This window comes from Anabas testudineus, chromosome 5, assembly GCF_900324465.2.
Source record: "Anabas testudineus chromosome 5, fAnaTes1.2, whole genome shotgun sequence".
Taxonomy (NCBI): Eukaryota; Metazoa; Chordata; class Actinopteri; order Anabantiformes; family Anabantidae; genus Anabas; species Anabas testudineus.
The window spans coordinates 24,123,550-24,145,386 of record NC_046614.1 but is presented as its reverse complement, the minus strand read 5'-3'; the positions used below and the strand labels follow the sequence as shown (position 1 = coordinate 24,145,386).

Below are 21,837 nucleotides of genomic sequence, written 5' to 3'. Positions count from 1 at the left end.
CTTTGTGTCGTGAATGTCAAGACCGAACACGAGCACCTTGGTCAAAGACACAGAGAAAATCAATCTTTATTCTGTCTGCAGCACAATGACTCTGTTACCATAGGAATAGTCTATTTATATCAAGGACTGTTGGTAGAGCAGCTCTCGAATGTCGTGGAAAGTCCTTGTGAGGACACAACAGACAAAATGTCACAAACTAAAACACTGAATGTAAAATATGAGCTGGAGGAGAAGCACCGTCTGACTTCATGGAAATAAATTACATTCAATTATTTGGAAGTTTTCCAAGAACCAACACTTTAATTCACATTAAGTCAAGTGTAGAATTTAGCTGAGTAGTCAAAAGTTTAATGGAAGCTGCAGGAAATCCTGACGATAATGCAGCCGAAAAGCTCCGAGCCACTGATTTAAATCTTTTTTTATTTGGTTATTAGACCCTCCACAGCTACACCTCTAAATATTAACATGTTCATAATGGATGGAAAAGGTTTCCTTTATGTTTATGGTATAGAGTCCTGAAACCTGGAAATGAGCATTTCAGCACTTTAGTTCCGTCTTTTTGTACTGAAGGAGTTTTTAGATGCCTGAAGTGAGATCAGGAGATTTTCATGTTTAATTTTACTTTCTCAACAATCAAATCTTCAAAAATCATCAATGTGATGTTTACTTAGTGATTGACAGCTGCAAGCTCCCATTTCTGACTAGAACGACCTCACTCAAGCATTTAACAGCACCTTTACATTATTACAAGCTGTGGAGCATATTTCTACAAAAAGAAATTAAAAGTTACCTACTGTTGCTTTAAATGCAAAAAATGTGCTGACAGAAGGGTCAGAGGTCGCTTACAGCGCCGTGTTCCTACAGCTGCTTGGGATTCAGGACTTTACTCAAGGACACTTCAGCAGCGTGCAGGGTTTCGACCCCGAGCTGTGGCTCATTAATCACTACACATCCTGCTGCTTCGGAAAAATCCAGTAAAGGCTGTGAAATAAAAACAGCTGCTGTGACCTTAAACAAGCTGCTGCTACATCCACCAACAACACTTTACACTTCACAGCCCTGATTTTTGTTCAGCTTAAACTCTCTCAGCTTCCCTTTATGAACAGTCGATGATCTGCACAGATGTAACGCAGCAGTAGCATTTTACTCAGAGACTCTTGAATGTACAAATGAATGCAGCAGGTGGCGCCGTCGCAGCAGATTCACGCAATATTACGAAATCTGCCGTTCACATGTCTGGTGTAACGAGTCGCATCATTTTAGTGGAAACACTTCTGTTCCAACGTTCCTGTTCTTTTTTATTCTGTCATCAGCGTACAGAGTTAATAGATGTGTAATTAATGACTTAAAGCGATGGAACAGTTTGATTTTTTAAAGCTGATGTGTTCAAACACTCATTAACTGTCTTTTTAATTAATGAACTTTTTGGCTTTTCATGAAATGAATTATAAAGTGTAAAAAATAAAGCTGTTGTGTGGCTACAGGAAACCAGAATGAAATGTGCATATTGAAGTTTATGAAATGTATGAAAAGAACAAGAAAAACATTATTTAACTCGAGAAGGACGTTGTTTTTCTGTTTGTGAATCTTTTATGATCAATACATGACAATGAAAGTATGAGATATTAGAGGGATATATCACTTCTTATTTTCAAGTTGACTATGCTCAGCTGGTGGAAATGTTTACAGAAACAGAAACAGTAGTTATAAGTGTATGTGTCGATGTTTGTTCGAAGCCACAATGATTATTGTACAGTTATTTAAGCAACGTGAGGTAAGTCTTTAACCAGAGTGAACAACAGGGTCTCACTGTTAACAAGCAGAGTTATTCAGCTCATTGGTTATTGTTTCATTAATTACTTTAAGCTATTGTTTTCCTCACATTCTGTGTTTAAAAAAATAAATCTGAAGTCGGTAACTTCTGCCTCAAGAACATTTTTGGTAAAACAATGAATAAAACATTAAATATGTTTTGGACGTATTCACATTAGAGATGAAAAACAAGTAGGTAGGAAGAAAATAACCAATGCATTAAAAATATCACTTAACAAATGTTAAAATGTTGAAAATGTCCCCTGTGACTCTTGTAGTATTGTTACTCATGCACTGGTGTAAACAGCATTTCCTGTTGTAATTAGTTAATAAAATAGTCACCAGTTCAGTTCAGATCACTCGACTGATCATTGCTGTTAGTTACTTTAATTTAGAGCATTGTATTTAATATTTTTCCCTCTGCATCGTCTAAATAAACCCTGAATTCAGAAATTAGAAAACTTTAATAGGTGTAATTAAACATAGCACATAATTAGGGAGGTTCACACAAAAGCTGTTTCCCACGTTAATGTGAATACGTCCCAACAGCACATGTTGCATCGTTTCCTCACAGAACTATCAGATGAATCAGATGGGAACGTTCTTTAAGGACGACTTTATGTTCTGCTGTCACCTGCACAGAACCTGGTTTGATCAGTGTATTAATGAAGAGCACAGTGACACGTGTACAGTGTATAACTGCAAATATGTCATTTAAATCAGTGTCATTGTTCATTACTGTCTTACAAATGTTTCAAGTCTGTGTACTGAAGATAATCTGAATGAACTTTTAAAGAGCTGAGGGGTGTAGGACGTTTTTAATGTTGTGTGACTGAAGTGAAGAAATGTAATCCCACTCAAGAAACAGATAAATAGAAATACATGTGTCCTCATTTGGGGAAAGGCATCCATCTTATTTTACTTTAATCAAATGCTGCTTTGTGCTGCAGGACACCAGTCAATCTGCATGTTGTAGTACGTGACGCCGTAAAGGTCAGATGCCTTGTTCCTGTACATACCGAGGGGCTGAATACTGTATCCTGTATGTAACGATGATCTACAACTGGGATTTGATAATAAACGTTCTGTTTGCTGTCGTTTTTAACCCAGTGTGCTGATGTGTGTGACTGTCCTCTGGTGGTTTCTCTCTTAAACTAAAACAACTAATAAATCAACAGGTCCAAAGGTGAGAAGAGCAGCTTATTGTGACCCGCTGCTACGTTTTAGTGAGTGTTTGTCGTAAAGGTGGCAGCATATGAATTTCCTTAGATTGGATTAGAGCTAGCTGAGTACAGATAAATATATATCCTCTGGTGACATACTGGTCCTACACCCCATCATTACAAACAGGTAGCAGGCTGTCATCTGTGGTGTCACAGCATTTGATTTACAGGTAAGTAAATCCTGCCAACCATGACAGTGAGGACTGTTCCACACAGAGCTGAACTCGTACAGTATGTGGCAATTAAAAGTAAATAAAAGGAAAAATCAAACTGATCTGAACAGTCAGCGTGGTGCAAACTCAAAGCTTCTGCCTGGTTCTGTCTTTAGTTGAGTTCTACAGAAATGCTGTTTGTATCTGCACAAACAATCTCAGCCTTTTTTGAGAGAGAGGCAGAAGATGCAGCAGAAAGAGACGGTGAGTGGGAGCAATCAGGTTGTAATGATGTAAATATCAGTGTCACCTCACGTTTTACTTGTTAAATTTAATTAGAGGTTCTGTCACACTTACCCGATGAGTGTAGGTGCTGTTTTTATTTATTTAGTTCTTTGTATTAGCAGGTGGTTGAAAGACAAGTCAGGATTTTATTGTGGCTTACTGAAAACATTATTCACACTTGACTGACGTGTAAAAACTGTGACAAAAGCAAAGAGGGAAATAATGAAAGAGAAAGAGCAAGAGAGACGTATGATGACTGACGGCACTCAGAGGGAGGAGGAAACAGACAGAGGAAGGCAACGCATGCAAAATTCGAATACACCGAAGAACTGATGAAAAAACTGTGGAAAGAGAAATGTTAAAAAAAACAGGGTGTGAGGAGAAGTAGGGGAAACAGAACCTGACACAGTTCAGGCAACAGTTTTAATTAATCTAAAAATAAATCACAACTATCACAGGAGAAAACTACAGGTACAGTGTTTCTGCTCTACACTAAAGACGTTTGGCTTAAAGATCAAATGATGGACGTGAGATGAAAGTTCAGAACTTCTTTTAATTTGAAGCTTTCTTCACCTCAATACGCCAAACAACACAGGAAAAGCACTTTTTGTGTCATGTCACCGAAATGTTGAGTGAAAGTAAAAGTAGTGATCGTGTTACACAGCTGAGTCCTGAGCGATGGATCTAAAAACATCAACATAGACGACGATACAAAGCCTCCGATTTTTATTTGAGCATTTAGGAGTCAGATATTCAACCAAGCATATTGTTCAATAAACATCAACACAACCCAAAGGTTTCAAGATTTCCTAAAAAATATCCACAAAAACATGAGTATGAAGGACTGAACAGCTGCAGTCGGGAGGATTTAACAAACGCACGTCAGCTGTGAAGCTGTGACCTTTAGTTACATTACAACCTCTCACCCTCCTGCATGTTGTCCAAATGTTCACTTGCAGCTTCACCAAATGTCTGTTTCAAAATAAGTTCACATATCCAGATTTCCAGAGGCTGTGCAGGGCAGCTTTTAGATTCCAATATGTGGACATCTCCTTTTTTAATTTCCTCGTAGTGAAAATGAAGTTAGGTTTTCTTGTATTCGCTGACTTATGTTAAACATCACTATCACATCAAGAGAAGGGTCATTCTACTTATTAAATATAAATGAGAAAACAAACAAAGCAGCAGAAAAAAAAATTGGTCTGATCTCTCGAAGAGGTGCTGCTGTTGGCCAGTGGACTGGATGTTCAGCTGGGCTCTACATGAACATGTCATCGTAGCCGGGGGGGGGCATGTGGTCCGGATCTGGCCTAAAACACACAGACACACCGCTGTCATCCGCTAGATAGTTCACTCACTGATTTCTCTCCCTGTTTCCAAAGATGAGGAAGCACCTGAAACACCTGTACGTGTTCCCAAATACCTGTAGTACAGTATCAGATAAGACACTGGTACCAGAACCTCTAAACGTAGTCCTGGGTTTTGGGTCCAGAATAGCTCAGACTCAGGTCAGTCAAGATCTAGTGAAAGTAAAAACGCCTAAATAAAAAGATTCAATCTAAATCCATCTGAGCTAGAAAGATTAATGTGTGACCTTAATGCACATTCATGTGAAATAAAAAACTCTGAATTGGAGAAAAGACTAAAAATAAATGTACATTTTATTCAGCATAGTCCAGTCATTCATTATTTAGCAGACTATTCTTAATGGATGATGAATTTAAACGCTGCTGGCAGCAGAGATGAAGTCAAACAGACACACTGATTTAAAGACCTCTGACTCTGAGCTTTTTCTCTGAGTCGTGATTTGCAGTTGAAAAATAATCAGGGTTCAAAGATCAGTGTCAAACTTTAGACATTTAAAAATCTTGCTCTAAAACATTTAATGACTATTTTGATGTGTGAAAACCACCGATCTGTGAAAAATGAACCTGTGTGTGTTTGAGTCTTACCCTGGTCTGTGTCGACCAATGGGTCCAAACGGGTCGAAGCGAGCTCCGGGGGGAACGGCTCCGGGAGGCAGAATGTCTGGAATGCCGCTGGAAGGGTCAAAACCAGAACGAGGATACCCCGACCTCAACGGGTCGACTATCATCCCACCACCGCCGCGAGATCTGTGGAGAGGAAGAAAGAAAACAGGGAAAGAGAGGTGATGTGTATTTTTTCTTTTCTTCCCCGATTTTCTCTCTTAATTCCAATTTTGTTATTTTATTTTACAAGTGACTGAAAATTGTTTTGACCTATTTTTCCTGTAGGGACATCAGTCATCCAAGTTAAAGATATATGAAGTTCATTTTTATGTAGGAAAACTAAGGTGTTGTTCTGTTGAAATGTACCTGTTGTGTCCATAACTTTTTCAGTATCTTTGTGCAGGACTATTTAATATCTAGTGATTAATGAGCGGCCTTGATGTAAAACGAAGCTGCTGCTTTGCTTTGTATTTTCTCTTCACTGTGTGACACTCGAGCTTCACATTTATCTGACAGGAAGTAGAAGAGTCTGTACAGTAATCCACTGCTGCCTGTCTGTTACTGTGTGTACAGACTGTTCATCCCCAAATCCCAGATTAGAACTAAAACAGACTAATGCTTAAATATATATGATTTGTAGGATTTATTGGGAGGGAGAGACTCACCCAAAAGGGTCCAGATCTGCTCCTCCAGCAGCAAATGGAGGAATCATTGGATCGGGCCTGAAACACACCACACATGTGTATAACCTCCTCTGTATTGTTCCCTATACATAACATAGTAACATCATCCTGCAGATAATGTTGTGGGCTATTTTATGTTTTTTTCTAGATCAATAAGGTAATACAGAGTTAAATGGTATTATGCTGCAATTAGCAATTGAACTGTAGAATTTCATACTAACTGTAATTGTGAAACAGTTCCTTGGATTAAACAAGGATACAAAGCAGACGTGAGGACAAAAGGATTTTAACAAACCACATATTTAATTGCTGCACTGAATACCCTTTAAATGTTTCTCAAAATTTACCTGGGAATCCAAAATGACACATTCATTTTTAAAAACCATCTCTGAACTAACTGGTAGTAAATTACAAAGCTCTGATCAGGTGTGAAGACAGGAACCGCGGTTTTGTTCTCACTCAGCTGCAGGAACAAATGAATCAATCATCCCAGATCTGAAGTCTGACCACGTTTCACACATAGATAAAGCTGCACATTAGCATGAATTAAAAGATAAAAGATGCAGTTATTTTGCCCTCAAAGAGCTTGTAGGGAGAGAATATGAGAGGTCCCAGGACTGACCCTTGAGGAACTCCACAGGTTAAAAGCATACAATCAAACAAACACTAATAATAATAACAGAGCTATTCAGTCTCCGTATATACTGTTATATATATATATAGTTATATTACTGCAGCAAACTGTGTCCTCATCATGTTACTAGAAATTGAAATGTAGTTGCCAAAATCCAGATAGAAATCTTAACCCCAACATTAAGCATTATTTATCCAATCAGACAGCAATCGCAGTTAAACTGTTAGTAATGATAATTATTAATTCCTGTCTTGTCTGTCCCTCCATATTCTCTATTCCTCTTATTCCACTTTCTGCTCTCTGCAGCTCTGACTCTGTTTTCACTTTCTCATTCATCATTCCTTGTCTCCTCGTCTCTCCAAATCCCCTTCCACTCCTTCTTTCCTTCTGTTTTTTCTTATTTTCTTCCCCCCTTAGATTTGAGTTTACTTTCTCTCCATCTGTCATTGTTTTGATCTTGTCCTTATCTCCCTCCCACCCCCTCTTGGTCCCTCTGGGACGAGGAGGCGACAGCAACGAGGTCGATAAAGTGCTGACATCACCCGACATCTCATCTGATTGGGTCACGGCTAAGAGGATGAGGGAGGAAGGAAGGGAGGAGGAGGGCCAGTAAAAAAAGAGTGTCTGCATCTGTCTTAAACCTCCCTGACTCCAGTGCACAGCTGTGTTTCCATCACTTCAGAGGATTTATAATGGCTTAAACAACATTCATCTGAATTTTAAAATGTGTGAAAATGCCTGAACAACATGAAAATAGCTGAATATCTTCTTCACAGCCAACATCTGGGGGCCTGGATCATGAGATGTGTTCAATTTCAACTTTAAATCTGGTTCTCTTAAGTTTATCTTCAGGTTAAAATTGGCTGGAGCTGTTTCATGTGAGAGTACACACTGTTCTCCATATGTCGCCTAACAAGTCTGGTTCAACATTACTCAAATCAGAGTCGTTAGCTTGTTTACACTGCCTAAACCTGATAATCTGAATCTGCTGCTGAGTAGGTCTGAGGTTGCCAACAAGCCCAGAAGAACCAACAGATCCAGGATCCACGTGAATTCATCAGCGATATTATCCAGCTAACCTGTTAATCAATGTACGAAGAAAGAGGCCTAGTGGTTTTACACATGAGAGATTGTTTTAGTTTGGACAGAGAGTTCAATCAGAAACTACAACACACTAATCTATTCTAACTGTAAACCACGCCCTCACCCTAAAATTTAATGATTTATAATATGGACATTTATTTGTTCTCAATGCCAAGTTCTAACCCTCAAACAGCTGAAAGTGTGTTAAAAAGTGAGAACCAGACAAAATGGCCCTACTTTCCCTAAATGTCTTTGCCCCGGGCGATACTAGTACACACAGCTCTTGTGATATTTTCTTTTTCAGTCCAAAGATCTTCTGTAACTCTCTCTCCCTGCTGTAAATATTGAATAGAGAATACTGCAGAGGCACACCATCACCGTCACTGCACACCCACACCCTCCCCAGCTGCCCGAGCTCTGCCCTCATTTACTCTCTGCTGTTGTTGTCGCCTAACAGCTCGTCCGTCTAGACTTTCTACACAAGCACAAGCTCAGCACATCCAGTGATGTGTGTGTGTTTGTGTAAGTGTGAGTGAAACGCAGGTTCTTTATAAGTTTGCAGCAAGAATGACAACACCTAATCAACTTGCTGCCATTATTGATTTAATCGAATAAAAATATATATTAAGATATAGCACAGAAGATGAGAGAGTGCGGTTTAATTGTGCTATAGTTTGGTGTAGTACCTGGTTGCTCCACTAGGTGGTGTCTTTAACTATTTAATGAGATGGAGTTAAAAAAAATATTGAATATAAATAAAATATTTTCTAAAATATGCAAGTTTTACCTCTAATAAAGCCTCCACAAAACAAACACACGTTCTTACCATCTAAATAAATAATAAATAACACCCACCTTCACCTACCTACCTCCAACATTATCATACATTTCAATCATCACAACAACAACAACAACAACAACAACAAACAACAAACACTGAAACTTATCAACTTAAAAAATGTAAAACATTGCATTTGTTTTTTCTTGGTCGACCTAATATACTGGCAAATAAATTTCATGTCCCAGCTTTCTGTCATTACTAACCAGTGTGGCTGTGTTCCCTGACGAGGATGTCTGTGGGGGATGCGAAGGGGGTCACTGTCCTCTCCTCTTCTTCTCTGCTCCTCCTCCTCCTCCTCCCTCCGACTCTTCCTCTCTGCTCTCTGTCCCGTTTGTCTTTCCTGAGCAGGCAGGAGTTGTGTCTTTACCTTCTCTGACAAACTGTCAGCATCTTTGAAGACACTGTAAAAAAGAAAATTTCATTTTAGCTTAATTTAGCAAATTTAAGCTGACTAAGCATCTTCTTCTCTCTTGTTTTGTAAAGTTCAACGTACACCTTCCCATATGTTGAGATGTAGAGCATTATGACTCTGCAGCCCAAGACTGGACAGACCCCAATGCACTCCTCAGCTACCTGAAAACTATGAATCATCTAAATTTGGGACTCAGTACACTTTGCGTCCGTTTCACTGTTTTCCACCGGCTGGGTGCAAGATGTGCTAATCACATGGACACCACTCTAAACTAATCTCATACCGACTGATGGTGAAGAAGTAATCATGTAATGTAATCTTTTATAAAGATTTTACTGTAGTGCCCAAACCTCCATGGCAAAAAGAGGAATCACACACCAACCTGTCAAATGTGCGCAGCTGGTCAGCGTTGACGTGATCGCTGACGTTCACCGTCAAGTCTGAAACCTGCTGTGTGCCGGAGTTCTTCACACAAACACAGTAACAAACAGGCAAAAGTCAAAATCTCTTTTACATTTGTTTGTTCAAATGTAAAAAGCTGCTCTAATAATAATAATAATAATAATAATAATAATAATAATATATATATATTATTATTATTATTATTATTATATGTGCAATAGTACACATTAGTATACTGAGACCCCATATACCAGACCAGTGATAAACAGAACTGAGATTAGACATTTATGATTAAATGTAAATCCTCAAACTCTCATTTATTTACCAGCAGTAAGGTACAGGTAAATAAAGACACTTTAAGATGTGATCAGAGGTGCCCCAAAGTTTAAAAGGTCAAGTGTACAGATAACACAGGTTTATACACAGGGATCTATTTATTCCTAAAGCGTATCTTACAGTTGGCGGAGTTCAAATTTGGTACATTTTAATTAAGAGATTTCCCCCAAAGTGTGTGTCAGCTATGCCCACCATCAGGTTGAAGATCAAGGTGGAGTCCACGACGATGGCCTTGAGCAGTAACTGGGAGTCACTGTCATTAGCTCTATACCTAAGACTGTACAACTCCTTGTTGATGCTCCAGTCAGCAGGTAGCAGCTCGGATTTCTTATCACTGCTGCGGGGCTGGAGGTTGAAATAAGAGGGAGAGAAAGAGAAAGAGAGAAATATAGAACAGCTACAGCTTCAGGGATAAAAAGAGGCTAAACAACACTGTGGTATTGTGGGCACCAGGTGGCAGGAGACTAGTTCAGCTAGCTAGAGATGACATGACAGTTTTTATAGCTCACTGGAAATCACTAATACAGCTGCTGGTTTATTCAAACAAAGCTAAAAACGTTTGTCAAAATATTATATTTCGCCAGATAACGTCAGTTACATGCTGCTGGTAATGCTCATTTGGGAGCTAACGCTAATCTAAACTGAGCAGGCAGCAAGTTACAAAATTCCATTTAGAAAACTGACACTTTAAGATTTGTCTGAACAGCATGGTTCAACAACATCTTTGGAAACTAAAACTGTTTCTGTAAATGAGTAGTTAAGAGCCATTATTAAATTCGGTGTAAAACCATTTTTCAAAAAAGCAAGTACTTTGATGAAACTCGAGTTAAAATAACATCAGACACACTAATGCGCAATTAGGAAGCTAACGATAATGTAAACTGAGCGGTGGTAAGTAACGTGACAGATTTCCATTGAGAAACTGACAATTACACTTCTTTCGAACAGCATGATAAATAACTTTAACTTAAAAACAGACCAAATATTTGTGCAATGTCAGTTAAGAGACACTCTTCAGTTCGGGGCATTACTAATTCTGAAATAATAAAGTGTTATAAAGAAAATCTAGTTTAGCTTCATCGTTCATATGACTCTCCTCAGGATGCAGCGAGCAGTTGAAATCAACGTTTTAACAACGGAGTGTTGAATCTTTAACATGTAACATTTGTCCACAGTAAAATGAAAAGTAATAACTAGTGTCACTGTGATATAAACTCTGACTAGTGTGGTTTGAGCGGAATTAGCTGTAAAGGTTGTTATAATATATAACGTTAACGTTAAATAGTTTTAGCTAATGTTAGCTCGGTTGACGCTAACTCACCTCGTCTCCACTACCGATACACCTGTATCCACTCTTTATCATTTCCCAGTGAACAAAACACACCACGGCGTCCTGTGGACAGCTGATGCTGCCGGAGACGAGGGTGTATAACACCTCTAAACCTGCCATGGTTTCTGTCGTATAACTATAACAACATCGATTCTGTTTCTGCACAAATGAAAACGAAAGTCTTAGATTAACGGCAACAACTAACAGCCTCCACTTCCGGTCTGCACCTTTCAGTGTAAAAGCACAATGTGAGGTTTAACGCCGAACTATCAACTTTCGTGCAAATAATAAATTTCACACCTAAACACCTCTTTTAAATAACATCAGTTCAGTAATTCCACATTTAACACAACTGAATTAGCAACTACTATTCATGAAGTCCGTAAAATTTGAAATTAGGGTATAGTTAGTAGTCGTATACAGTTTTAAGTAGCTTTGTATAACTGATGATTCCATTGTCAGTGTAAAATAAGAAAATATTGCTAAATAAATAAAAACAATAATATTAAGAACTGTCAAACTTGTCACTGTTCAATAATAACTCACAAATCAGAAAATAATCAGTGTTTATACTATGCGTTTTAAACAAGATACTCTACTATTATTGTCTCATATAGTTTTGGGCAAGCAGCCAACCAAATAACTCTATTACTGGTAAACAAAACATTTATTCATGCTTTACTTTACATCTCTTATAATGCTTATAACTGATCATTATACATATTCATCAGTTATCCATCGAGTATTAGTAAATTATTTTAACTATTAGCATAATTAAAGATTAAGGGGTGTGAGTGGTACCTTTTTAGAAAGTGGTAGAAAAATTTAAGAATAAAATGTATTATTATCACTAATAAGGGATAATAATTACAATTAGATCCTTTGTCAAATAGTGATAATAATACATATCAGTGTAGCAGAAGCAGTAGTAGGTTTATAAATAAAACTAAATAAAGATACATCAAGCTGAATTAAATTGTCATAAGTTTCAGAATGTTTATGAATGAGACACTTGCCCAAAATATCTATAATTTAGATCTCAGTAAATTTTATATTAATGAAAGGAATTCTAAATCCTAAGCGGAAACTCAGTGTTAAATGTGTTCAGCTTTATAGAGGTTTGTTTTGATCCAATACAGAAAGTGTGCCGGAGGGAAAACATGGCAATAATGTGTGTTCCCCTTTCTAAAAAGCGGACCCTACATTACTTAAATGACTGATTGCAGCACAGGCACAAATCCAATATATTTTTATTTACTTTAATTTTTATTTTATATCTTTTTTATTTATTTCACAGACATTGTATTTTTAATTTTATGGGTCCGGTCCTTCCCCTTTGCCTCGTGCGCTGAAACACTACATTTCCCATCGTGCCCTTCGCGGGGTGGACAGCACTTCCTGGTCAACATGGCGGCTCCTTTGACTCTACTTTTAATTGTAGCTGTTACAATCCGTGCAGCTCTTTATAGATCCAGTTTGGCGGAGCTGATTGCAGAGCGGGTGGAGGTGGTGTCTCCGATAACCGCCTGGAAACGAGGTAAGCGGGGCTTCAGGAGCGTTTTGGCTGCGTTAGCTCTCTGAGTGTCCGTTTCGGTTGCCTCCTCTCGGCGCTATCACCCGGTTAAAGTGGGGAGCGTTAAACCGGTTCATCGTGGTTCAGTTAATCACACCCTTTAAAGACCACCAGCATTATCTGCAGGGGAATAAGACAGGCTGGATGTGTGTTATGTTGGCGAACATTCACATTATTTTTAGGTGGTAATTTCCTGGTATTTCGACTGCACCACAGCGTTTAATAGAACAACAGCCACGGCCGGATTACTGTCCTCAGCGGCCCGGGGCGGACAGTCGCTGTTGGCCCCCTCTTGACCCTCACTATATAAAATAGTTTAACTATATAAGGATTTAACCCGGGTCTTGTTTCCTAAATGTAGGATGGAGACAAACCTTTTAAGCTTAACATTTTCATTCTGGATGGATGAACTGTGTTTTGATGCAGCCACCTGCCATAAAACAACCTGGAGGGGTGTAAATACTGTACACTCAAAGATCAGTTACACAGTGGAAATTGACTTTCTTCCAGACACACTGCTCCACTACTTTGCTTGTGTCCAGTCTTTAGTCCTACAGACATGTGCACTTGCAAAATGGAAACCAGGTTACAAGAATATATTGTGCAGAAATCTGCATTCTCCAAGAGAAATGTAGTCTGGAAAATCAAGTTTTCAATTGTAGTAAACAGGTTTTGTAAATGTTATTTATTTGTATGTTGTTGACCAACACAGCTAATTGATGGATGATGTCACAGTGAACTAGAGTACACCTTTTCAATTTGTACACAATAGTGTACAATCATTATTTAGGGAAATATTGTTTATTTTCCTCATGTGTAATAAAGTAGTTTTGCCTTTTTTCAGCCTCACTTTGTGACAACCATAAAGAATTCACTCTCTCCCACACACATAAATGGAAACACTGCAGCCCTTCATGAATTGTTCATTAGGCTGCAGCTGTAACAGGAAATGGCTTCATTAAAACTCTGCAGCTCTATTTGTCTTAAAGGGAGAGAAAAATGAAGAAACTGTCTCTGTGTGACATGTTTTTCTGTTTGTTTGCAGTGGTTGAAGGCTTGGCTCTGCTTGATTTAGGGGTGTCACCGTACTCTGGAGATGTTTTCCATGAGGTGAGAGATCGACAAACTGTATGAATGTGGTACATACATTTTAGTAAAATGAAGTTAACAGGCCTAGAGAGAGAGAGAGAGAGAGAGAGATAAGATAAATATCTTTCTTGTCTCTTCAGACTCCTATCATCATTTACCTCTTTCACTTTCTGGTGGACTATGCAGAGATAACATTCATGGTGAGTTTTTTAGAGGTAGTTTTATGTTTTACATTTTGGTCTGAATATTTTAAGAATCATAAAAATACTTTAAATACAATTACATTAAGTATTTGGGTGAAAAAACTTAATGAGATGCTTCAGATTTGCTCTGGTAAATAGAACAGGGAGCTGTATAACAGTTTTTGTTGCTGTTAAATTTCAGCTGCACTATTTCTTAAACTTCTTATTCTGTTTCTTCAGTTGGCAGATGTGATCACAGCTGTGGCTCTGTACATGGCTGTGACAGACTACAACAAACAAGTGGTAAGAACACAGTGAAATAATCCCCAAACATACTTTAATATTCATTATCATGAAGAAGATTGTTCTGCATGTTTATTACCCAGCACTGGTATTAAGAGAATAAATTGTAACTCCACTGTTTTTTTTCTTATACATAACCAGAATATGATGGGTGAACGATGTCTTCTCTGCTGATAAGGATTGTTTTTACTTCCATATTCAGAGACATCCCGTATTTGACATGCAGTTATTTATGTTTCAGTTCAGAAAACAGAAATTTGCCCTGGAGGCAGACCGCTACCCCCTCGACTGTCTGGAGCTCATCAGAAACCCCAAAGAAATGTACTACATCCCTTTGAAAGTAGCCATGTTGTAAGTACTAGCATCTGGTACTGTATGTAAACAGAGAAATGCTCTTTTTGTTTTTCAGTTTGTACAGAAATTCTTTAGTTTATCCTCTGAGTTTTATCTAGTGTTTCCATCATGAGGATGTTTGTAGTTTTAAATCTTTTAACCTTTGGATGGTTTGCAAAGAAATTATCTCGGGTTGAACTAAAAATAACTTTTTATGTAGCACTATCATCGGGTCAACATTTTAATTTGACCTTTATTTAAAACTAATCTGCAAAGCTAAAGATATTCAGCATCAGCTGAAGGACGCAAAAAGAAATAAATGAATGATGTAAACATTTCCTCTGTTAAGTATTATTCTCCTAAAACGTTCTATTCTTCTACTCTCAGTTACCTGTTGAACCCATTCACAATCCTGTCCTGTGTCGCCAAGTCAACCTGTGGTCTGAACAACGCCGTCATCGCCCTCTTCATCCTCTCTACCATTAAGGGTAAAGTTAGATTTGAACTATGAGAGCAGCGTCATTGTTCTAAAGTTATTGACTTTTTTCAAATCTACTCCTCATATGGACTTATGTTCAGTTTTTAGTGCTAATCTCTATTGTCTTAAATTAAACCGCTGCCAGGACTAAAATCAGGAAGTGATTATCTCGATTTATTGTTTTTAAGGAGTTGTTCTGTGTTTGTGTTGCAGGAAATATCTTGCTGAGTGCCATATTTTTGTCTTTGGCCACGTACCAGTCCATTTATCCTCTGACCCTGTGCGCTCCAGCTCTGCTGTATTTGATGCAGGTGTGTTGACTATAAATTACTAATTACATATACTAAGTGTGTGTTGTATAGATTCTTTGTTTCTTTGGTCTCTTTCTACCCACTGCTTCAAAACCCTTCTTATTATGTCTCTCTCATCTTTTTTGCCTTTCCATGCTTCTGTTTCTCCTTCTCCAGCGTCAGTACATCCCAGTGAACTTCCGGCGAGCCAGTTTCTGGTGGTTCGTCGTGCAGTATGCCTTCATGTACCTGGGCAGCCTGTTTGTCATCATCTGTCTCTCCTTTTTCCTGCTCGGCTCCTGGGACTACCTGCCATCTGTCTACGGCTTCATGTGAGTGGTTAAAAAAAAGCTTGATCTACATTTAACGGTCGCCTGTGACATTATTGACCTCTAGTAACACTATAAAACAGTTCCTGGAATTAGTTGGTTTCCATCTGTCAAACAAGGTCTTACAGCCTGTTCCCTGGTTTTACGTCTCTGGAAAATTATACCCTAATGGTACAAAGAATTAAAACAGTAGAATACACCTTATTATTAGGATTTCATGCTGATTTCCAGTATATGTGTCCCAGTCTGACTCTTTGTGGTTTCTCTCCCTTCAGTCTCTCAGTACCAGACCTCACTCCGAACATCGGCCTCTTCTGGTATTTCTTTGCCGAGATGTTTGAACATTTCCGCCTTTTCTTCCTCTGCGTCTTCCAGATCAACGTTTTCTTCTACACCATCCCTCTGTCCATCAAACTCAAGTGAGTCCTTTTCCAAGAGAACCACATGTTTATGAGATCGTTTGGTGTTTATAGAAGAATAAAAGTTTAAAATGTAAAGAAAATAAATTGATTTAAACAATCTCACTACTCAAGCAATGTTTCCCTCTGTCATGGAATAGATTTATTAAATTTATTAAGAATGAATAAAAGAAAATGGTCAGTACTCAAAGTAGAAGAACCTCAAAAGGTGCTTGAGAATTGTACTCAACTAAATGTACTTAACACCATAGGAGTTTTGCCACCTATGCTCCAGTATGTGATCATTAAAATGCATGTGTCTTTGTTGCAGGGAGCATCCTGTGTTTCTGATTTTCATGCAGTTGGCTGTGATCTCCATCTTTAAATCTTACCCCACTGTGGGAGACATCGCTCTTTACATGTCCTTCCTTCCCGTCTGGAGTCACCTGCACAGATGTGAGTTTATAAATCTCCACAGTTGAACTGTATCCTTTTACTTTGAAATCTGGAGAAAGTATTCAGATCCTTTACTACTATAGGAATACCACATGGTTTAAATACTTTGTAAGGCCATTCAGATGGTGTTGAAGGTAATGGAGATGCACTAGATGTTTACACAAATTCACATTTTATCCTTAAAACAAATGTTGACAAGTCACAGTTTCATTAATATGGGATCAGATAAAAACTCTCCTGGTTTCTTCTCTGTTCAGTTCTGAGGAACATCTTCTTGGTGTCCTGCGTCCTGTTGGCGTGTTCGGCTCTTTTCCCAGTTCTCTGGCACCTCTGGATCTACGCTGGTAGCGCCAACTCCAACTTCTACTACGCCATCACACTTCTGTTCAACGTGGCACAGGTAGGAAGGTCTCGCTGAACGCTGTTCTACTGGGATGAAACCACTCTTTGTTTGTTCAAATTCATGTTCATTGTTACTCACTGAGCACATCCATTAGTCATCATATTTACTGTGTTTCCATTCAGATCCTGCTGGTGTCTGATTATTTCTACGCCTTTTTGAGGAGAGAACACCACCTGACCTACGGCCTGTATCTGAAGAAGAAGGATGGCTCCGAGGCTACGCTAATTCTTAAATAAAACACAGGCACAGTCATACAGCCTGTGCCACGCAGGGAGAAACAGCTCGACGTCTCATCTATCCTCAACGAACAAACACGAACTGATGAGGATAAAAGATTTCTGAAGCCGCCACTGTTGGTCAGAACGAACATGTGTGCATGGTACAGCGTCACATGCAAACAACAGAAATGCAACATACTACGCAACAGACACACAGATGTTGGGTGTAGAAATCTGTCTCCTTCCATGTGAGACAGCAACTAAACATCAGTTCCTCTTTTCACCTTCTCGTTTGGAGCACTTTTATTTTGAAGCCCTTCTGCACCTGGAATGAGGGCCTGACTTTTATTTTGAAGCCTTCTTCCTTCTCACAGCCACACTTTTAATTTAACACTGTAGCGCCTCTCCATCGTGGACAGCTTTTATTTTGAAACACCAATTCTCAAGCAGTGTTCATCTGGAGTGCTCTTATTTTGATGCCTTTCTCCATCCCGACACTCAGACTTGAGAAGAGGTGACCTTTATTTTGAAGCCTACTTCCTACTGTACAACAGTTTTATTTTGATGTTCTGTTCAAATCACAGCATCACCACTTTTATTTTGAACCTCTCATACAGTATTCATGGGGCTATTATTTTGTAGCCTTGTTCCTTTTAATAACACAAAAACAGTTCTAAAAAAGTGGAAAACACAGGCAGCTCCCACTGACATCTATGGTAAAATTAGTTGTGGTGGAAAATAGAAGAGGAACATTATTTTTAAGGGGTTTTCCATGAAATCCTGTCTCTCCATCGATTTATTTAACTTCCTTTGCCTTTCATCGTATTTCTTTACACTTTCCTTCTTTTAAATTCCACATCATCAGTGCTGCATCACAACAGATAAGTAAATAAACAGTGAAACTAACCAAACACTACCCAGAACAGAGGTATATAAGGTTTTAATTACTAAACCAGCGTATGACAGAAACTGCAGTGAAGATGTTTAAACTACTGAAGTTAAACACTTGTGGTTCTTTTGGACCAGGTTAAACTAATTAAAATTCCACCTCTGTATCATTTAACTTCAAACGTTTTTACCGTAGTTCACAGTAGTTTCACCAGTTTGAACGACTAATGATTAATGTGCAAACAAATGAATTGTTAGTGGCTCAAGTTTCGTAATGTTAATACAAACTCTGTTTCCACATCACAGTGGAGTCATGTCAGGCGTCCAACTTTGCCTTTTTCCCAAATATTGACTATTGCTAATGAACCTCAACACTTCCTTTGGGATGTTCACAGTAAAAGCCGTCTGTCTTTCCTCTTTATACTCAGGCTTTTAATGTGAAAAACATCCAAAGGTGTTGTTTTGCTGATGGGCCCTCAAAGGAAAAGCAGTTTGTGCCCATATGAACACTGAAACAAGTTTTACCTGTAATCATTCATCTTATTCACGGTGGTATTCAGTTAGATTTTGATTTACAGCTGTGAGCAGATCTTCTGTTTCCACTTTATTATTTAAAAAGTCATTGCTTGTTTTCAGTAGACTTAATTTCGTTACTCTACCTGTGTGAATGCATCTCAAACCAAAACCCCGCTCACTGTAAGTGTCGTGTACAGCAGATACACTCCATAACTCCTGTTTCTTCATTTAAATCATTTTCTTCTTAATGAGGAAAACAAGACCGGACTCAACGTGACATATAAACGGAACCTTTCTCCCTGCTGCCTAGATGTTACTGATTTAATTCATGTCTTAAAATAAGCCTTAAAAGTTAAGACTTGTCATTTCTGTGTTTTACACTCCATGGTCGCTTTATTAGGAACATTTGTTCGATCTTAAACAGTCCACTGAGCTCATAAAGTCAACGTTTGTTTCATATAAGTTGTACAATTTTCAGCTTTCAGTTAAAATGGACTGAACTGCATAATGTTCAGAGGTGTTACCAACATCCCCCAGTGTGACCAACTGTCATTTTCACCTCTATGACAGTGTCAGAAAAAGAAGTCGACTTTATCATCTCGGCTGCTCTGTTGCTTTGCATTAGATGGAACCAGTGTACCTTATAAGGTGGCCTTTGAATGTATATGATGAATGTTTCTGTTTGGTAACTGATGAAACAAAAAATCACATAAGAAACTAAATTCAAGACAGTTCAGAGTTCAGTATTTACACATCTGACGTCTACTGAAAGTAAAAATGGTTTAAAATTAGGTAAATTAGTTTTAATGCGAAATCTCAGTAAATCATCAAGTCATTTACAGTGAACTGTTTTAAACCCCCTTAAAATCTGTTTCAGCAGGTCGATGGCTGAATATCAACGAGTGGGAAATAATTAGATATGTATTTATTTGCTGCACTGAAAACTTTAAAACTAGATTTAATTGTAATTTTCTTTTCTTTGATGTTCTTTTAGTATTATTTCAGTGAGGAGCCCTTTCTTTAATGCTGTGCATACTGTATGTGAATATATGTTTTATTACATGAATTAAAGTTCAGCTTTTGAAAGGGAAAATGTTTTATTTGATCAAAGGGTGAACATGATATAAAAGATGATTATTAAACTGGAGGTGCTGGTTTAGTTCTGCTGTGTGTGTGTGTGTGTGTGTGTGTTTAAGTCTAAAGTGTTCATTTGCATAAGTTGCTTCACATGTCTCATAAAAAAGGTTTCAGCAGAAATCCAACATGTTCAAGTCTTTGAGTTTAATTCATGAATTCCTCCCTCTTAAATGCAGCATTGCACCATCGGCACTATTTAGATCATGACTGCACCAAAGAAAGTGTCCGTACTTATTTGGGAAATGTTTGAGGTGTTGCTCACTTTTACAAAAACATAACAACCTTTGCACAAGTGAAACACTCCACTGAGGTAGCTACTGGAAGCAAATAGTCCTCTCTGTGAGAAGCTCTCTGACATGAGAGAGAAGTCAACTGGATAATGAGGGTTGGTTTGAAAAACTTTGTGGTAAAACAGTTTATCATTGCATTCAAAGGTAACCAGAGAATAGACGTGGTAAAATCCTCCTTTCTTAGCTACAAGCCTCCCGTCTTTGTGTTCCATCTCATGAAGAAGTGAATCGTTCACTCTCCAGTGCACAATCTGATCTTCATGGACCACCTCGGACCCAGCTGTAGAAAACAAGCAAAAGTTCAACTCAGTTTAATATTTTCCTGCAATGAATCAAATCAAGTCATGCAGGCGACATCAAGAAATATCTGTCACATAATAATCTCTGTAAATCGGTGTCATATTAAAATCAATCTTACCTTTCAGATGTGCAAATGATCGTGAAGGCAGAACCAGGCTGGACACATTGTGGACGGCTTTGATGATCTCAGCATTACGTAATGAAAGGTTTTCTATGTCTGATGTGCTGCTAAAGTTCAGTGCTGAAACACTCTGTACCAGAAAAATACGTTTAGTAAGTGTGATTGAACGTTGTGCTGCACACGTGTTAACTACTGCACAAGTTATTAAAAAGGCAAAGAGGAGCCAACAAATAATCATGGGAAGATTCAAATGTTGAGCTGAGAGAGATACTTATAGTAATACTTACTTATTACTTAATATTTAGTACATGTAATTCTAACAATCAACTGGAGCTGTCACTGTTAGAAAGATCATATGGAGTGGTTACTTTAAACAGTCTACATTAAGTCTTTATTAGCCATTTAATTACTGCACCTGTAGTACTATGAGAACAGTTTTGAGGTACTTGTACATAACCTGGGTATTTCCGCTTTCTGATATTTCTACATCACCAGAAACTCAACCACATTTTTAACCACTGTACCTTTTTTACAACTTTAAATATCAGCACCAATTCAGATTTATGAAAATCAACAAGTACTTTCTTTCTTATATTTGTTAAGTATGTTTGATTCTAACAAATTTATAATTTTTAATAATAACAAAAATATATATATATATTATTAGAAGGTTTAAACAAATGGTTAAGAAAACACTAAACCTTTTCATCCTGTACATCAATAATATTCTTACATTTCCCACCGTGGACCATTATTAGTCTTAATTCATGAATGTTTTTCTGCTTAAAGTTCTGCACTTGAGTAAAAGATTATTATTATGTTTATAACGAGGTACTGAAGAACTTGTTTGGTGTAATTAAACAGGTTTAAATAGACATGATAAAGAAAAGTCAAAGCTAAGGAAGAACCAGAAAGATTCAAACGACCAAGAATGACCCAAAAAACTAAATTCAAAGACTAACAAGCTACTTACAGACATTTGATGGCAGAGATGGTTGATGAGATAAGCTTGTCTGCACACGCCCCAGAAAACCAAGCTCATCAGCACAAAAAGAAAAGTTTGTGGTACTTTGAAACTCTTTCGATCCTGGACTGGGCTCTGGATGGTATCATGGTTTTCACCAGTGTCTTCCATCCCTGCAGTGGAAATATCGTCCAGGAGCTGCAAATAAACAAAGTCGAGAAGAGCTGGTGATGTCAAGAGGGACGTCAATGTACCTAAAGAGGTGTGGGTGGATGATTGCTTATCAGTGTGTCAGCTGTGATCAAAGACCACGCTTCTTCGGAAATGTGAACCTCTTCACCACAAACCGACATACTTTTTTATATATTTTAAACCAGAGGTGACAGGAGTAGATATACAAACAGTT

General features: G+C 38.1%; 2 protein-coding genes and 1 long non-coding RNA gene across 3 annotated transcripts; 1 reads left to right on the top strand and 2 right to left on the bottom strand.

Moving 5' to 3' along the window:
* Positions 1–4,005: 4,005 nt before the first annotated feature.
* On the bottom strand, positions 4,006–11,376 carry psmf1 (proteasome inhibitor subunit 1). Its single transcript, XM_026349462.1, has 7 exons — positions 11,155–11,376; positions 10,026–10,178; positions 9,478–9,560; positions 8,887–9,084; positions 6,108–6,164; positions 5,425–5,586; positions 4,006–4,782 (listed from the first exon to the last, which is right to left on the bottom strand). The coding sequence occupies exons 1-7, from the start codon at positions 11,281–11,283 to the stop codon at positions 4,731–4,733; spliced, it is 834 nt and encodes a 277-aa protein (XP_026205247.1). The 5' UTR covers positions 11,284–11,376; the 3' UTR covers positions 4,006–4,730.
* A 1,182-nt stretch (positions 11,377–12,558) lies between these two features.
* pigu (phosphatidylinositol glycan anchor biosynthesis, class U) lies at positions 12,559–19,761 on the top strand. The gene is made up of 12 exons (XM_026350076.1): positions 12,559–12,700; positions 13,782–13,846; positions 13,966–14,025; positions 14,248–14,310; positions 14,552–14,661; positions 15,031–15,131; positions 15,335–15,432; positions 15,589–15,743; positions 16,016–16,159; positions 16,470–16,594; positions 16,852–16,994; positions 17,120–19,761. Exons 1-12 carry the CDS (start codon positions 12,571–12,573, stop codon positions 17,231–17,233), a joined length of 1,308 nt encoding a protein of 435 aa, XP_026205861.1. The 5' UTR covers positions 12,559–12,570; the 3' UTR covers positions 17,234–19,761.
* Positions 19,762–19,999: 238 nt separating this feature from the next.
* LOC113155381 lies at positions 20,000–21,576 on the bottom strand. The gene is made up of 3 exons (XR_003298123.1): positions 21,441–21,576; positions 20,465–20,587; positions 20,000–20,326 (listed from the first exon to the last, which is right to left on the bottom strand). It is a non-coding gene; the product is annotated as an uncharacterized LOC113155381 (long non-coding RNA).
* Between the last annotated feature and the right edge of the window lie 261 nt (positions 21,577–21,837).

What these genes read in the sequence shown, in the direction of transcription:
- pigu (XM_026350076.1), top strand. Translation starts at nt 12,571, where the DNA reads ATGGCGGCTCCTTTGACTCTACTTTTAATTGTAGCTGTTACAATCCGT. An exon ending in ATGCAGAGATAACATTCATG is followed by an intron (nt 14,026 to 14,247) that starts GTGAGTTTTTTA and finishes CTGTTTCTTCAG; the next exon opens with TTGGCAGATGTGATCACAGC. An exon ending in CCATCTGTCTACGGCTTCAT is followed by an intron (nt 15,744 to 16,015) that starts GTGAGTGGTTAA and finishes CTCTCCCTTCAG; the next exon opens with TCTCTCAGTACCAGACCTCA.
- psmf1 (XM_026349462.1), bottom strand. Translation starts at nt 11,283, where the DNA reads ATGGCAGGTTTAGAGGTGTTATACACCCTCGTCTCCGGCAGCATCAGC. An exon ending in CCTTGATCTTCAACCTGATG is followed by an intron (nt 9,561 to 10,025) that starts GTGGGCATAGCT and finishes GTTTGTGTGAAG; the next exon opens with AACTCCGGCACACAGCAGGT. An exon ending in CAGCTGCGCACATTTGACAG is followed by an intron (nt 9,085 to 9,477) that starts GTTGGTGTGTGA and finishes TCTTTTTTACAG; the next exon opens with TGTCTTCAAAGATGCTGACA.